This window comes from Lissotriton helveticus, chromosome 1_1 (genome assembly GCF_964261635.1).
Source record: "Lissotriton helveticus chromosome 1_1, aLisHel1.1, whole genome shotgun sequence".
Classification (NCBI taxonomy): Eukaryota; Metazoa; Chordata; class Amphibia; order Caudata; family Salamandridae; genus Lissotriton; species Lissotriton helveticus.
In genome coordinates, this window is record NC_136057.1 from 1,517,076,558 (window position 1) to 1,517,094,920 (window position 18,363).

General features: G+C 43.8%; 1 protein-coding gene across 1 annotated transcript in view; it reads left to right on the forward strand.

The window, feature by feature from the left end:
• Window positions 1-18,363, forward strand: part of PDE4DIP (phosphodiesterase 4D interacting protein) — a 1,524,691-nt gene that overhangs the window by 90,001 nt on the left and 1,416,327 nt on the right. Inside the window, exon 2 of the mRNA XM_078686955.1 lies at window positions 17,075-17,151. Coding sequence (XP_078543081.1) covers window positions 17,075-17,151 — 77 coding nt within the window. The remainder of the gene's footprint in view (window positions 1-17,074; window positions 17,152-18,363) is intronic.

Below are 18,363 nucleotides of genomic sequence, written 5' to 3' on the forward strand. Positions count from 1 at the left end.
TGGGAGTTCCAAGGTCAACCAGATAGGTGACTTCTCCCTCTGTTCAACAATAATGTGGGGTCCACTCCACTTGTCTTGGAGAGCTGCTGGGGCCACAGGCTCCAACGCCCACACTTTCTGTCCTGGCTGGTAAACATTCAGCACAACCTTTTGGTCATGCCAGGCCTTTTGCAATTCCTGACTAGCCTCAGGTTTTTGGATGCCTTTTTCATATACTCAGCCATCCTAGAGCGGAGACCAAGTACATAGTCCACAATGTCTTGTTTGGGAAGTTTGAGAGGTAACTCCCATCCTTCCTTCACCAGACATAGAGGTCCTCTTACAGGATGCCCAAACAAAAGTTCGAAAGGGCTGTAGCCAACCCCCTTTTGTGGGACCGCTCTCTAAGCAAACAAAAGTCAGGGCAGTAGGATGTCCCATCTCCGCCTGAGCTTTTCAGGTAGACCCTAAATCATGCCCTTTAAGGTCTTGTTGAACTTTTCAACTAGACCATTGCATTGTGGGTGATATAGTGTGGTGAACTTATTGTTCACTCCACACTCCTTCCACATTGCAGTCAGGTAACTAGACATGAAGTTTGCACCTCTGTCTGAAACAACCTCCTTAGGGAAGCCCACTCTTGAGAAAACTCCCAAAAGGGCACTTGCCACAACAGGTGCTGTAGTGGTCCTAAGGGGAATAGCTTCTGGGTATCTGGTGGCATGATCCACTACCACCAGAATAAACCTGTGCCCAGTGGCTGTTTGGGGTTCTATTGGTCCAACAATGTCAATCCCTACATGTTCAAAGGGAACTCCACCACAGGTAGTGGTATAAGGGGGGCCTTTGTAGTGCCACCTGATTTGCCACTGGCTTGGCAGGTGACACAGAAGCAAAAAAAACTCCTTTGTGTCTTCTGACATGTGGGGCCAGTGAAAGTGAGGGACAAGCCTGTCCCAAGTCTTGTTCTGGCCAAGATGTCCTGCAAGGGGAATATCAAGGGCTAGTGTCAAAAGGAAGCCCCTGAATGCCAAAGGTATGACCAACCTCCTGGAAGCTCCAGGCTTGGGGTCTCTAGCCTCTGAATACAGGAGCCCTTCATCCCAATAGATGCTATGGGTTTCACTAGCATTCCCTGCAGCCTCAGCAGCAGCTTGCTGCCTAAGGGGTTCAAGAGAAGGGCAGTCCAACTGCGCCTGCCTCAGATCTGCCCTGGCCGGTCCCCCTGTCCCAGGAAACTCAACCTGATCAGGTTCAAGCTCTTCTAGGACAGTTACATCTTCAGGCTCACAATCAGCTTCCTCAGAAGGCCGATCCTCATCCTGAGGCAAGGGGAAAGGCAAAGCCTCAACCCTACTGCTTCTCCTCGTGGTAGGCAGCGGGTCCATTATTCAAGAATCCAGTTCCTGTTCAGTGTTGCAATTTTTTAACTGTGACCTAGTCACAGCAAGCACATGTGCTGAGATGCCTAACATTTCTGCATGTGTCCTATTCCCCACTTCATCCCAGACTGAAGATTCTAGGTCATTGCCAAGCAAACATTCTACAGGGAGGTCTGAGCTAACTACAACCTTCTTTAGGCCAGTTACCCCTCCCAGAAGAAATTAACAATTGCCATACTGTGTGTGGTAGTGACATTGCTAGCATTGGTCACTAGGTAATTGTCACCTAGTATTATCTGTCCAGGGTTCACAAAGCTGGGTGTCACCATTGTTACACTAGCACATGTGTCCCTATAGGCCTGAGCCATTTTGTCATTGATTAAAGGAGTTTGTCTGTACTTGCCCAAGTTATTGGGACACACAGTAGAGGACATGGCTATGTCCCCATCACAGATCAAAACAGCTGGAGTTGGTATTCTGACTAGGCCAGAGTCCATCTCAGTTCCCAGGATTAACCCTACTACACCCTTCTGTTGAGAACCACCACTATTACCTGAACTAGGGGGAACAGTTGCCTTAGGGGCGAGGTGGCTGGAACTGTCTCCTTCTTGGCACAATCACTGGTCCAGTGAGTATTTACTTTACAAATCTTGCACCAAGGTTTCTTTGAACCTTCTTTCTTTTTTGGATTGTTGGGAACCCCCACCATTAGAAGCTTTTTGGGGACCATGAGAAGACTTCTGGTCTTTTGCTTTCTCCCCACCCTTTTGGTCTTGCTTCTTCTGGTCACCACCATGGTTCTGTACCTTCTGCTTCACCCTGGTTCTGACCCATTTGTCTGCCTTCTTACCCAATTCTTGGGGAGAGGTCAAATCAGAGTCAACCAAGTGCTGATGCAATAACTGGTTCTGACAATTATTAAGAATCTGTTCTCTCATTATAAGGTTATACAATCCTGTATAATCACTTACTTTACTGCCTAGTAACCAGCCTTCCAGAGCCTTAGTAGCACAATCTACAAAATCAGTCCAGTCCTGAGTCTGTGTCTTTTGGGTGTCTCTGAACAGCAACCTGTACTGCTCAGTGGTTAGGCCAAACCCATCTATCAGAGCACTCTTCAGGACATTGTAGTTGTCAGCATCCTCTTCTGTAACAGTGAGGAGCTTATCTCTGCCTTTGTCTGCAAAGGAGAGCCACAAGATTGCTGCCCACTGACTCTGGGGTACCTGCTGTACTTTGCAGGCCCTCTCCAAAGCAGTGATCCACTTATGGATGTCATCCCCAATCTGATAGGGAGGTACAATTTTCTTCAGGTTTCTATGGTCATGAGACCTTTCCCTACCACTAGGGTTGTTGCTGCCAACAGTGGGCTCTAGCCCACACAATTTCTTCTCTCTTTCGAGAGCTATGGTCTCTTTTGCAAGGGCAACGTCTTGCCTCTTGATCCTAACCTTGGCTTCCTTCATCCTAGCTTTATGCTCTCTTCTCTGAGGGGAAGTCCTTCTCCTCTGAGCAGAGGCATTGAACCCTACTGATGAGTCAGAATGTTCAGATTCACTGGAAAGTGATGTGCGTCTTCTGGGCTTACCATTAGGCCTACTTGGAGGTCTGGAGGGAGGCCTTCCTAGGCCATCTCCTCCTCCAGATAGTCCTGTGTTTCCCAGGTTGGGGTTATCTACCTCATCCTGATCTACATCCTCCTCATCAGCTTCCTCATCCAGGTGGGGATTCCCACTAGGATCTTCTTCTGTTGAGGGATGGCCCCCCTCCCTGCTACCTTGTGGATCTGGGTTTGATGCTTTTCCAAGTCATCTGCCACAAAAAGATTTACTAGGTGCTGGGTGGTTAGACTCTGCCCTTGTCTTAACTTTCTGACAACACACAAGCTTCTCAAATCTTGAAAAATGAAAGTGTCATACTTAGTTGTCTGCATATTGCTGACATCTGGCAGAGAGGTACTACCTCCTGCTCCTGAAGACATGACTAGTGAGGTGTGGTGTGTGCACCTACCTACACTGCTTGTTTTCCTACTAGAACCTCTCTAGAAGTTGTAGTCAGGGTGTGCTAAGCCCTTACCACCTACAACTGCTAAGTTCAGTAGAACTTATCTATTATAAGACTTGATTCATATGTACCTACAGGTACCTTAATGTGATCTTTCAAATGATATTCTCAAGATTATTTGGTAAAATAATGGAAGCTCTTATCCCATCCGCTGCACACAAATGTGAGAAGTTAGCCTGGCATATGATGTCCACTAGTTCTAGTGGGCACCTTGCACCAGACTAATCGACCTTTATTGATGATGATTGTAAAGTCAACCTTATAGAAAGCTATCCTAGTGGTAGCATAGACCAGCAGTCATCAGGCTAAGACTTCAGAGAGCGCATTAAGCAAGTTGTTTTACTAATTATAATCCCTTGAGTACCAAACACCACACAAAGTATATATCAAATATATATGTATTTATTCTAAAGACAACCCCTCTGCACTCTTTATGAGGTCAGAGGTAAAAGTACAATACAAGTTACATAATTGGCATATGATAAGTTGCACAGTATACGTTTTGCCCTAGAGGCCTCAAAAACCATATACTAAAATAGTGGTATAAGAAACACGTCTGAGATAGAAAGTAGGCCTAGGGCCTAGGGCAGTGGTTCCCAAACGTTTTTGACCCATGGCTCCCTTGACCTAATTGGCAGTTGGCTGTGGCTCCCCACCATTTTTTTACCGGCGCACACTTTGGGAACCACCGCAGTAGACCTTTGTACTCTCTACCATTCCCATGTGACTCTTAGAGTTTATCCATTTGTATCTCTTCCTTGTGTGACTTCACTACTTGTACATTTGCAATTTATTTCTGTTTATATCTCTTCCCTGTGTGACTTTATAACTTGTACATTTGCAATTTTTCCCTGTTTGTATCTTTTATGTAATGTCTGTAATTCTACGTCCTTATGTATCGCAACTGGTTCTTATGTAAAGCGCTGTGACACATTCGGGTAATGTTCGCGCTATATAAAATCGCATTAAATAAAAATAAAAATAAAACCAAAGGGTGTACGTTCTGATATGTATCTTATTGTAGTGATTTTTCTGCTTGGTTTTAATTGCAATTACGTTTCACTGTCTCTCATGAAGCACACTTAAACTCTAGGAACCATGTGATATATGCAAAGCGATACTCTTTTGCGTCTTCTCCCATTTTTTAAAAATTGCACATACAAAAACACAATGTGTTTTTCAAGCACTTCCGAAGTACTTTGCATTCTGACCGTCACAAGAAGAGGAAATGTGTTGCAATGTTTACGGTGGTATTTACACTTTAAAACTAGGCACTTCCATGCTATACGGTGAGGCTATTTGGGGACCCTGCCCGCTTAGCAATGTTTATTGTTTTCCACTTCTTTTGTACATTAAGGCAGGACCAAAGCTACAATGTACTTTCCTCATGAATACCCATTACTTTCGTCACAAACCTCAACAAGCTCTTAATTGAGCCATTTAAATGCAGAGTGCGGCGAGGGCAGGGCTCACTTCAGCACAAAGGTGGGGGTGGAATAGCGTCTGCAATTTCCACAATCAACACCCTGGCGGCGGCGCGGCGCCCATGGCTTCTTATCGCGGCGCACCGGGGTGCCGCGGTGCACACTTTGGGAACCACCGGCCTCGGGAATCTCTGGGACTTCTAGGAACAACCAAGGGTTAGGAAGTAGGAGGCCCACGGGAGACGCGTGCAGTGTCTAAACACAGTCGCGAGTTACCATTGACTTTCCATGGGAAACAAACAAGTTACAAATTTACAATTTAAGGACACTTCTAGATGGACTACGATGAAACCCCTTTAGACTAGGACACTTCGAGAGTCAAGACCCACGGGAGCACCGGAGTATTCGTGTTACCTCACCTAGGGAAGCCGGGTGCATAGGTGCCTTTTGGTGTCGGGTTTCGTCGTCGTTTTCAATGGAGAGCTGCAAAGAAGTGCTGCATGTGACCAGTGGAAAAGTGTCCGGTGGATCCAAGGGTGGATCGAAGATCTGAAGAACCTGAAAGCAGAAGGGACAGAGTCTGGGTCACTTGCCAGTGACCAGGATGGAACCAGGAAGGAACCAGCCAATGTCGGGTGAATTCAGGTGAAAAGGTGAAGCTTGTCTCTTCAGCCACGAGGTCCAGGAGGTGTCGACGACAACCAGGAGCTGGATTCGAGCTGTCCCACAAAGGATCTAGTTGACTGTTGTGTCGGTATCCGGATTGGACCCAACATGCCTTGGCAAACGCAATCCACGCAGGATGTCGAGATTGGCTTCGGTGCAGACCAGCAAGGTCTGTGGCGCTTCTCCTTTGTAGGGAAGCTGGAGCAAGCCTGGAGCAACCAGGAAAGCAAGTTAGATTCAAAATGGAGTGGTTACACCCCTTTCCTTTTGCCCAGTTTCGCGCCAGAGCTTGGCTGAGTGCCCCAGCAACTGGTTTGAACCGGGCTAATCATGGAGCACCTTGTGTGCCCCAGGCAGTGTCTGGAAAGCATTCACTGAATCCAGCCCTCCCTGTCCCCAATACACTAAAGCCTGTCTGGGGAGGTGCCAGCACCTCCCTGGACAGGAAACCTATTATCCAGGCATCCCCTGCCAGAGTTTTGTCAAAGTAAGCATTAACCGTGAGGATTATAATGCACTTAAGAGTATATGGTATGGCTATATCATAGAACAGCTATAAGGAGATGGTTCCGAAAGCTGCAGAGGGGCTCAGCTCATGCTAGGGCACCCTTTCACATAATACCAAGCACTCTGCCTCCAGGATTGTTAAGGCCTGCCATAGGAGTGGCTTCTATGTTACTATGTGTCTATATATAAGGTAGATATAGATATACTATATCTACGTAAGGGGTGATTACACCACCTTACCCTGGCTGTGTGAACAGACCTGTGGTGTCAGTTTGGAAGGCAAACCAGGGGTTGCACAATGCATGCTGCAGCCCCTGGTAGGCCTAGGGTGCACCTATGCCCTCGGTACCTAGGATACACTATACAGGGGCTCACAAGGGTGACCCAGTAACCAATCTGGCATGTACCTAAAGTACATGGTATCAATTTAGAGAGAGAACAGCTAGGCTGTGGTCTTGATTAGCAGGGCCACAGCCAGACTAAAGTCGAAAAACCAGAGAATCAAGGCAAAAAGTGGGGGTAATCATAGGAAGCAGACCCTACTCTCCTACATCCAGCCTCCCACAACTCCTTGAATTCAACTTCAACCACTGCGCAGCTGCACGTCGTGACGGCCCGCCGCGTCAACCTATTAAAGTGCGCGTCGCAGCAAAATGTCTTGATTAGTCACCTGCGGTATCGGGATTGACTCTTACATGGTAGCAGCTAGGTCAGTCAGCACCCAAGCCTGCCGGGAGCAGCGCACATAGTGCGTTCCCACTCTAACTTTAGTTTAGCATTCATGAAGGATTAGCAGCTTTAGTACGGGCATCTCTGTGGTAGGTAGCTGAATTCCGGGGCTGGCAGCCTGGTGGCTAGGACTTCCCCCGGCCTCCATGAGCGACGCTTCACTCGGTCCCAATTCGGCGATGTGTCTACTTATTCCCCTGTTCCTTTTTGCTTTCAGTGTCAGGCCTTTTGCAGTCTTACTTCTAGGCAGGGCGTTGATCTCTCTGGGTCTTTTCTGCCCGATTCTCGGTCGTTCAGACACTTCTCAGCCGCCACACTTGTCAGGAAAAGCCATGGTTTTGCATCTACCTTCTTGGAAAAGGGCCCCAACACCACCCCCAGCACCGGTCTTTTTCTTTGGGTTCCCCGGCTCATCTCCGTGCTTTTCTGGGCAAGGCCCGACTCCGCGGGCACTCTCCTGTTTTCAGTCCGGGCTGCGCTCTCGCCCGGCTTCTCTAGTACCTGATTAAGTTTTGTTCCGATCAATTCACCGGTTTCTTCCTATTCTCTCTTGACAAGGCTCTGAATCTATCGCTGGGCCTCACAGGCCATGCTCTCCCTTAGTTCTTCCCAGGATTATGCATTACTAATTCCTCCTCCATCCCTCCACCTTGGAGGCCGTTACAAATTAACAGAGCCCCCTCCACCTCCCTCGTCCTCTGCCCCAAGGCCAGGGCGAGGATTAATCTCAGCCTACCAAGGAAAGGGCCTGTCTGTTTTCACGTTCCGGATAATAACCATCCATCCAGTTCCCTGTCACCTGCCTCTGCAATTCCCTTCTCATTCAGTCTCTGTCAGACCTCGTAATCTGCCAGTGGCAAGACCCCAACCACCACTGTACCTTTAAATATTTTCCCTTGTCTACCATCTTACCTTACAATGAGATGTTTTTGCCTATACTAGCCACAACAGGCCATTTGTCAATTATCCCTGGCAGAATTGAGACATACACCCCTGTGTCCCTATCAGGCCACTTCTTTAGTCTTTTGAGTTACAACTGCCAGGCTTGTCCACTCACCTTTAGTCTGCACCTTCTGTTGCATTCCCTCTAGCATTGTTTCAAGGCTTTTTAAACTTTTTTTCCTGGAAAGGTTTTTTTTGGAACTTTTATCTCCGGCGCTGCCAACTCAGCCCGCCTGCTCATGTTGCCAACCCTTTTCACTTGTACTTGCTACCAGTTTCCCTTTTGCCCTTTCTCTGGAACCTCTTCACCTGTTGTTGCTGGCCTTCCACCCGCCTTACCTGTTCTGTCCATCCGTGTCTTCAAGGTATTTCGTCTCATCCTCCTGTCTATTTTCCCATTTCTTGCACTCCACTCTGCTTTACTCCACTCTGCCTTACACCACTCAGCTTTACTCCACGCTATTCAGCTTTACTCCACGGCACTCTGCTCAAGCCACTCTGTTTTACCCCACTCTGCTCCACTCCACTCCAATCCTACCTATTTCTTCTTTTTCATCACCCAACAGGTAAAGATACCCACACAGTTCCACACCACACAATTCGACTCAACAAATTTGCAATCCACACTACATAATCCAACACCAAACCACATAATAAAACTCAACAACACCATTACACAAAACACCACATACAAATCCACATCATGCCACAAAATGTAACAGCACCCCACATAGTTAAACTCCAATATATACCACCACACAACACAAAATACCTAGATATTAGCAAGTAAACCCCACTTCCTTGCTAATGTTTTTCTTGTGAGACCTGCGATATTTCCCCTGTCATTCAGCCTCTCAACACGGGCAGCAGTTCTTTAAGACAGTATGCACCGTGATTCCGAATTCACCAGTGTTTCTTGGTGACATTTTTCAACTCAGACTTATCATGATATTCAATAATGCTTGAGCTCAAAACTCTTTCTTTGATTTCCAGCTCCATTCCAAGGTTTTATGGAGTACTGGGACCCCCAAAAATAAATGTTGGTGTTTTGGCACTCTCTCTTCTCTAACATCAGAGCCATAAGTGAGGCCCCACTTGTACTGGCACACTAAGACGGCTGCTTACTTTTACCACAGTGTAACACTGGCCAAGCCCATCTCTACGAGGCACACCTGGGCTAAAACAATGCTCACTTTATTCCCCTCCTTTCCCAAAACAGTGCTCACACAGCTATGCACTTATGCCTCCTTACACAATCGATTAAGCAAATCACATTTGCGGGCCAAGGCTATGACGGGGGTGCATTAGCTCTAGTAAATACAGCATCTTTTTTAGTCACATTTGAATAATAATATTCAGAAGTAGAATATGATTCATCCTGCCCCAGAGATTATGTGAGTCCCTTTAATTTGTTTCAAAGTTCTCAGACACTGTTAAGGTAAGGGTTGTAGTATAACTGGGGATTTCACAGTGTCTTAATTAGTAAAGGGATAACAATATCACGCCATAGGACATTATGGGCGATCAGCCCTCTAGTCACACCTGCATGCGAAGGCAGCCTAAGCAGTGTACCTGTCTTTGTCCCATACCTCTGGTTATAATAAAGCAAAAATGTCCAGAATCTGTTCAATGCTGAGAATGCAGTAAGACTGTACGCATATTCAAAGGGAATAGGCAACTGAGCTAGTTGTCCCACTAAGCATTGAGATAATAAACAATTTGGACTGACAGGGCCAGGCCCATAAGTTCTGGACCTGTTCTTCAGTCACAATCCGATGGTTCTTTTTATTAGAATGAAAGCGTAGACGGGAGAAAATCGTTAATAATACCAGACTATTTAGCAGGAATTTCTCTAGACACATAGGGGCATATGTATGAAGCCCAATTCCCATTCGCAAACGGACCGATTCTCAGAATTGGCCCATTTGCGAACGGGAAAAGGCCTTTTAGGATCCCAAAAGATCATCGCAAAATACCGAATCGCAAAATTTGCGATTCCCAATTTTGTGATTGCATTTAAGAAATCGCAAATTGCGATTCCTTACATGTGATGTAAAAAACAAATTTCATACATGTGATGTAGAAAGTACCTAAACCATGCACATTTGGCAAATGAAATCTCAAATTAGCAACTACTTACAGTTGGTGGTAATTTGCGAATTCTTTGAAAAAAGCACATTTTTGCTTTTTTCAAAGTGCCATTGCGCATGCATGTGCGTCACATGTGCACACATGCACATTTCAGGGGTGCAACAGGGTGTCCTTTTGGGACCCTTTAAATTGCGTGCGCAATTTTCGAGTACGTTTTGGGTACTCTCAATTTGTGCGCGCAATTCCCATTCATTCCTATGGGCCTCCCGGCCCACAGGAATGAATGGACAGGGATTCCTTAATTGCGACTCTCAATTTGCGAGTCGCAATTAAGGAATGCATAGGAATCGCAATTATTATTGCAATTCCTACCTACATAGCAGTTTGCGAGTCCTTAATAGCGATTCGCAAAAAATCGCTATTAAGGACTCGCAAATCTGTATTTTCATACATATGGCCCATAATAACCAAAGACAACTGTGTAAGATTAGTTAAAGTATTAAAAAAGGCAAAAATAACTGGACATAGAGACACCTCAAAATGAGAGTGCAGAAATACATTGGAATCAGCATAAAGCAAAATCTGCGAACAAAGTTGAGTTGATGCAACATGAACAAAACCATTACCTCAAGAAATAGGATCAGAAAGCATGAGTCCAAATTTTTCGAGGATGGATGATTATAAATAAGGCTCCCTGTTTTCCGTTTTTACTGATTTTTACAGATGAATACAGACAGAAAACATTCATTTTCTTGTCTGTATTTATTTTTAAATGTGGATACAAACGGAAACTGGGTTGCTATTTGAGGAATTCTAAATACTGTCTATCATGACTGCCGGGCCATTAAATGTGTGGATTGATAGATAAGGGGGTTAACAAAGAAAGGAATCATAGTAAAAAGGCTTTAACAGCAGTAGATATGTACAAGGTTGAAACTGATATTTGCAGATTTTCATATAAGTGTACTGATGTATCTTTTGCATGTGTTAACAGCACTGAAACCTGGCAGTCATTCAAGCATATATGCATATTTATAGGTTAAATAAATGTGGAAAAATATTAATTTCAGCGTATTTTTTTCACAAAACCCAAAATAAATATGGATAAATACTGATAAAATTAGCAAAAAATAAATGTGGATAAATACAGACGGAAATGGCAAAAAAATAAATACCATAAAACCGGGAGCCCTAATTATAAAGCATAAATCTATCCCTACACTAGCGCTAAAGTGACATCCCTAATTAAACATCCCCTAAGTAAGAAATAAGAAAGGTGTCCGCATGTGGAGTCTTCCTAAGAAGTCTCTCCACCATCAATGGGTTGGATAACAGAAAGCTATAGAGACGGAGCTCGTTCTGAGATGCTCTCACTCAAAAGGCAAAGAAGAAGTGAACTACTTTCCCTACTTGCAACATCCCAATATTACAGGTATCTTCCAAAGAGTCCTTGCGGGTCACGCCATCCACTCCAGTTACAACTCTTAGACCAACATCTGGAGATCTTCGCCTCCACCTCTCCTAACTTTTTGGTGCAGAGATCTCTGCCATGGTGGGTGGAGGTCTGTGCACAAGTAGGAATATATGTTATGTTATGTTATGTTATTTTTTACTTATATAGCGCACGGCTACTCAAAGAGTGTCCCGGCGCTTTATTGTAAACCTGTATCACAACATAACGGACAGAAAAAACAAAAAAGTGGAAAGAAAACCCTAACTAACAATATAGCGGATATCTACAGGGTGAAAAGCCAAGTTTTAAGGCCCTTCCTGAATGCCAACAAATTGGAGGTACTGCACAGTATCACTATATGTTCCTAATACATGTCAGAGAGGCTATGGGGAGTACTGGTAACATTTGAATGAATTACTACTAAATGGGAGGGGTTTAGGGAAATTTAAGAAGGGGTTTGGGAAGGATGTGCTAATGCAAAACAAGCCCTCACGAAAGAGTAAGACAAAGGAAATTCACAAAATACATTTCTAATGTTACTACAGCCCTATAAGTGTCAGAACAGGCTCAAATCTACTAATTTCGAGCCTTCCAAGTAAGGCAAGGACCACACATGGCAAAACCACTTGTAACATATTTCAATAGAAAACTATGTAGGTAGAAAATTATACACCCCAAAGGAGCTAACGTTCAGAAAATTGAATTAGTTCAACATATACAGATATATGCATATATTTTTTAAGTTAACAAATTTATGAACTCAGTTCAAAAATTAAACTTGTCAACTTTATCTAAAAAGGAAAATGTGTTTTAATTAAATAAATATATAACTTTTAACTAAGTCTACTAAATATTAACTAATAATAAAAATATTAGTGATACTATTTTTATATTTTCAATAATATCTATACATTAAATGAAGATATATTATCTTATTATTTAATACACAGTTAATTTGATGAGTTAATGTGCTGTAATATTGTATTTTATCATTTGTGGGTTAAAAATAAATATTGTAAGTTAATATATATTTATATCATACACCAGTGAATCCTAGCTTTTAATTCTTGTGGACTCCCAATGAATCATTACTGGAATCCGGTGACCCCACTGCCCGATTGTTGGAAGCTGGGGGCCCCTGGAGTGAGCAATTGCTATTATTTGAACCTCAGTACACCATAATACAAAGACAAATATGCACAGAGCTGAATATTTTATGTAATTCATAATCCAATATAGAAAAAGATTTCACATTTTCAATGTTGCTTCTGTATTAGTATATACTTTATTAATTGTAATATATTAATTACAATATTTAATTTTGTGAAAGTTACAGACCCCCTGAGTAGGCCTCTTTGACCAACAGGGGCCTAGGGACCACAGGTTAAGAACCACTGTTATAAGAGAATGATAAACGTTAATATTTTCACTATACTTTCCCCAATGGCGGAGATCTCCAGTAACAGGTCAAAAGTTACAAACAGGAACTTTATACTAGTAAAATCTGTTATAGGAGACTTCACTGCCCTGATTTAAAAGGGTGGGACATGTAAGTAAAAAGCAAAAAGGAGGAGAGTTACGCCTAAGGGTAGAAGTAAATATACATATGTGTGTTTACCATTGTGAATCATGCCTATAATGTATATTTTTCTAATATGTGCACTAACAAGGCACTGAGCTAGACTCTGTCTGAAGTAGAAACTAGACAGCTGGACACTTAGATCAGCAAAACAATATTGCACTGCTAAACAAGGAAGGATCACATAAAGCCAGCAGCAAGGAGTTGGTTAACAGAAGTAAACTTGTTTTTAAATATTTCTTTATTAGGTTTATATCTCCAGATCATTAAAACAAGAGAGGAACAAACATACAGCTTAACCGCCTCTGCTGAGGTGGTCCGTAAATCAGCAACAATGCCAAACAAGTCGTATAGCGATGATTATGCTTGTGGAGATTCCTTTGTCTACCATATTCGCAGCTTCTATTTAGTTTAAACATAACACAACTGTAAGAAAAACTCACCCCGACACCCAGTACAACTGGATTACAGGGCATATGTTTAAAATTTGCCTGCGCACTGCGACATCTCGGGCAGTGTTTGTCCCTGGTGTTATTAATGGCCTGGAGCCTCTTGGGTGAGAGATAAGTCATATGTATAATATTATATTGAATTTGCTTGAAGCGGTTACTCACCGACACCTTCCACACACTCTCGTGTATTTTTTCCCACTCTCGTGGGGTCATCTCCTGTGGACACACCCGCTGCAATTTGTGTTCTATCGTCAGGGGACCTAACTTTTTATCCTCCCTCAATGCCCTGTAAAGGTGGGTCACAAACGTACGTCCTCCTGCTATCGTTATCATGGTAACCAGGGTGCGGGTGTGCACTGGAGCCTCCGGAAACGAGGGCCATAGTTGCCGCGCTGTCGCCGCTATTTTAGGGTACTGGAGAAATTGCCCCGGTCCAAGCTCGAAGGAGGTCACCGCCGCCTGATAAGTGATAAATTGATCGTCCCGATAGAGGTCGAACAGCATCAGGCAGCCCCCCTCCTTCCACTTGTCTATTGACATGACCTGTTCTATCCGGGCAAAAGGTGGCATCAGCCAGAGATCCATTTCAGGGGCGAACGGACTGTCTCGAATTAGGTGCCGTACCACTCAATTCCACATTGTGGCCACCAGCCGCACCAGTGGGGGGCCGTGGTCTTGTCGCCCCCTTGCCTGCCACAGCAGCGCTCCCAACTGCCCGTTCCCATATGTACCTGCCAGTAAGGACCTCTCCCAAGAGGGCTCCGTATCTAGCCACGCGTTAGCATGTTGCAGTTGTGACACAAAATAATAAAGTTCTAGATCCGAGACTTCTAAACCCCTGTGCCCCACCTACATTTCAGAACCTCTAGACTCACCCTACACCGCTTCCCATTCCACAGTAAGAGGACCAGCAGGGAATCCAATTCCCTGACGACCCTGTGCGGAAGTTCGTAAAAAGAACCTTGCATTGTGTACAGACAGCGCGGGAGGACCCCCATTTTTATTAAGGCGATCTTCCCCATCAGTGAGAGTTTAAGGGTGTTCCAGAAGGCGATACTCCCCTGCAGACTCCGGGTTATCCTCCCCATGTTATGCTGGAAGAAGATTGCCGCGTTCCTTCCAATCCATATCCCCAAATAGCGAAGCATGTCATCTATCCATGGAAGTCCCATCTCCGGGCGTTGGACCCCCCTCCCAGTCGGTCTGCTCTCCAATAGCGTAAAGCTGTGATTTTGTTTTATTAACTGCAAGCCCAGAAGCAGCCGTAAACTGCGACATTGCAGCCAGCAGCATCGGCAATGACTGCGTCGGCCGATTCAAGTAAATCAACGCATCAGTGACACCATGTGCTCCATGTCTCCCACTTGTATGCCCTGACCCTCTAGCACCGTGCGAAGATGACACACCAATGGTTCCATTGCCAGAGCAAAGAGTAAGGGGGAGAGCGGGCACCCTTGACGCGTCCCCCTCGTTATGGGCATTGTGTCCGACACATATCGTCCCGTGCGGACCCTGGCCACTGACTGAGCATAAAGGAGTAATATACACATTATTGGGAAGGTTCCTTACCCCAAGGCAAGGCCTCCCCAAAAACCTTTTATGCTGCTGCATGGGCCCAAGATTTCTTTTTTTTCTTTTACCAGTTTTGAGACGTCCACTTGGTGGGTCTCATTGAAGGTGCCCCTGGTGGGGCAACACTCATACATGGGAGATCTTCTCCTGACACCCTGTCCACTTCTTCAGTGTCTAATGGTGGAGCTGGTCGATCTTCCCTCCCAACTCTCTGCTAGTTCTGGAGATGATACCAGAATATCAGGTTTTAAATATTGTGCTACAAAAATACCATAGGAAAAATATTGACAACCAAAACATTATGAAGGCCTGTGCATATAACTCACAATAAGTTTACTATATTTCACTCCACATTTATATATCTTGAAATGATGAGTTTTGTCAATGTACGTAAATGTGGAGTTAAGAACAGTAAATCTGCACTTACTAATACATACTTACTGCCACTATATTCTGGTTGTTCACATTCGTGTTATGATTTTCTTGTTGCATAATATTTCTACATCTACATTCTGATATACAACCTTGGAAACAGAGCCACAAATGTCTGAGGAGTACAAGTCCTCAGTGAGTGGGTACTCCAGACAAGGGTTCATACGCCACGCAGGTGCATCCTCCTACTTCTGTTGTTCTCTTCTCAAACCTTTTTCCCTGTGCAGGGGTTTACCAATGGAGGGGGAGAGGTGTACAACTTGGGAGCCGTACCTCGTTCTCTCATGCCACATCATCCATCCACCCTTAACTTGTAATCCCAGGGACCAGCCCACTGGCTGCTCAACCCCTTGCACATAATTCTGAGAAGAAAGTAAGAGAGCATCTGAGAGTGAATTTGTAACACATCTCTCCTCTGAGCCAGGCTTCTCCCTCTAATGTCTCAATTCTTCCCTCCAAACTTAAAGAAACCCTCCCGACCCCATAGTGTTCACAGGGGCCAGAGGTTTGCCTGTCTTCCATTTGTTTTATGTGGAAAAACCTTCAAGTGCTTGTCTTGAAGGTGCTGCTTATCAGCTTATGGACATTTTCCCCATCCCCTTTCTTAGCCAGGAGAATTCTAATCCAACAGACCTGGCCAATTGTTCCGAAAGGAGCTTTGAACGACCGGCAGGCAAGCAGAATCCATATATTGCCCTGTAGGGAAACTGAAATCCTCATTAATGCTAGTTGAGGGAAATATACTCAAAATCATAAGTGCAAGGACAAACTCATGTACAGTAAATCTGACTCTTAATATGAGTTCCTGACACGTGAATTGATAGGAAAATACATGTCAACGACCTTCCTACCTTGTGCCAATCAAAACGTACATTTTAAGCACATTTTATCCAAAGTCTAGAAATCAAGTTTAAACAGTAGTTTGTACTCCAGCCAAAAGAATGGGATTTTTTGGATCTCCAATATTCTTATAAGGCCTTAGCAGATCATAATTAATGTAATCGTTCTCCCATGTGTGATAGTGGACAACAGAGAAACGGTCTTCCTCGCTTAGCTACAGATGTGTGCACACGCATGTGAACATGTATTCATGCATAACCTGCACAGCACTTCTAACTCCGTTGTGCAGCATTAGACCTTATAAAGAAAATGATCGAGGTTGTTCCCAGCTGTCTTAACTAATGCAACGACATTCAGGTGTTTGGCAAATCCCTGGACAAACACGATGATGCACTTGTGAATGGTTGTCAGGCAGATCTAACTCTCAGTAAAGATAAATAAGAATTTCTAAAATGCTATTGGTGGTGTCAAATTATTGCAAAAATGGAGAAAATGGCATTTTTAAGTATACAGTGAGTACTCCTGCTTTCAAATTCCCATTTTACGTGGCACACTGAAATCTTCCTCGCACCGTTCTTGTATCAGTGTGGCACTTTGACCACTGGTACATGTGGATAGCTTGTAAAATGGAAGTGGCTGTGCAAATGCTTGCTGTGACTCTTTGCATTAGTCAAAGTTTCACTAACTGACACTTCTGTACATCACCCCCAAGGTGGCCTGTATAGGCGGTCTGAGTGGTCTGGTGGCTTTTTCTCCTCAACAGGATCAGCCTATGAAGGAAAAGAACAAGGAGCAATGGCAAATAATGGACAAAAAGAAAACTGGTTATCATTTATTACCATGAAATATATCATACATACACTAAGTCAAAGAAACATTGTTTACTATCACATTAGCTGTACAGGTAACAATGAAAGGTTTGATTAGCAACCTGTTTAACCATGTCCTCATCATCTTTTCAGAACATTGAGCTGAAGGTAGAAGTAGAGAACCTTAAGCGAGAGCTACGAGACAAACAACAATCTCTTGAGAAGTCCAGGTAAGAAACATTTTGAGTCACTGATCTTGTATGCCGGAGGCTGTGTTGTTTACTGTATGGATTTTGCTTTGCTAGGTATCCTTGATATGCCTCAGTTGTAATCAGATAGTTCATGAGATCAATGATTGTTAAGAAAAAAGTAAGGGGTGGAGTAGCCCAGGACTGAATACAGCCATCACCATGTTAAAAGCTGTCTAACTGCATTTGCAGCTGATATTTGCACTCCCTTTCTCTTTCCAATTTTCTGATTTATTGGAAGGAATCAATGTCTCTCAAGTGGTTACATTGACTGTAAATCCAATCGGGTGAGCCAGGGCATGGCTGTGATTTCCTTTACAGTTTAGGAACATATGTATTGAGGAACACTTACTTACAGCTTCCACACAAAATCAGCCAAACCTCTTCAATGGTCCATGCATTGCTGAGTTACAAGTGGTGTTTATTCTTTTCCTCAAATCATCTTGCAGTCCTGGTTTTCCCTATGGGAGACTCCCACCCACAGACAGAGCTGGTGTTTCAGTTTGAAAATAATCTTTGCAGGATCACGCACACTTAATAATTTACACTACATGGACACGTGTTCACAGATTGCCCATGTGTACTCATGGTTGGGATACACATACCCCCATATGTCATTACTTGTTATATATCTAGCACCTTCACCTGGTTATGTGTATCCAGGAATCCAACGTATGAATTTGAAACTCCAATAAAGTGGGACACATGGCTAGCCAGGTACCATAATCTGGTCTTTATTCACAAATAAATAGTTCCCTGATGAAAAGCGCATTTGTAAGCAATCTCAAAACTGCAAGGATCATATGATCCAACCATATATTCAATCACCTCGGCCCTCCAGAAAACCAGTTCATAAATAAGAGATCACTTTCTTCAGAAAAAAAACATAATTCAATTCAATTCACGTTAATTGTATGATTACTTAAAACCATTACAAAATACATAAAACAGATGATATAAAATGCAACAAGGGCGCAATAGTGGGGGAAGAAAAGCCTTAAAGGTACTGTTTCTCTCCAAAAGCGAATATGACTGACAGTATATACAATTGTGTGCATGAATAAAACAAAGTATCTTGCCGTAAAAGGCACAATGTCTATTTTTTGAAACCGTAAAAACACTAAAGGGCGTGTCAATGTCTGAAATATGTTGGCCATACAGTACAAAGTAGTTTCTACGGTGCGACAAATTATG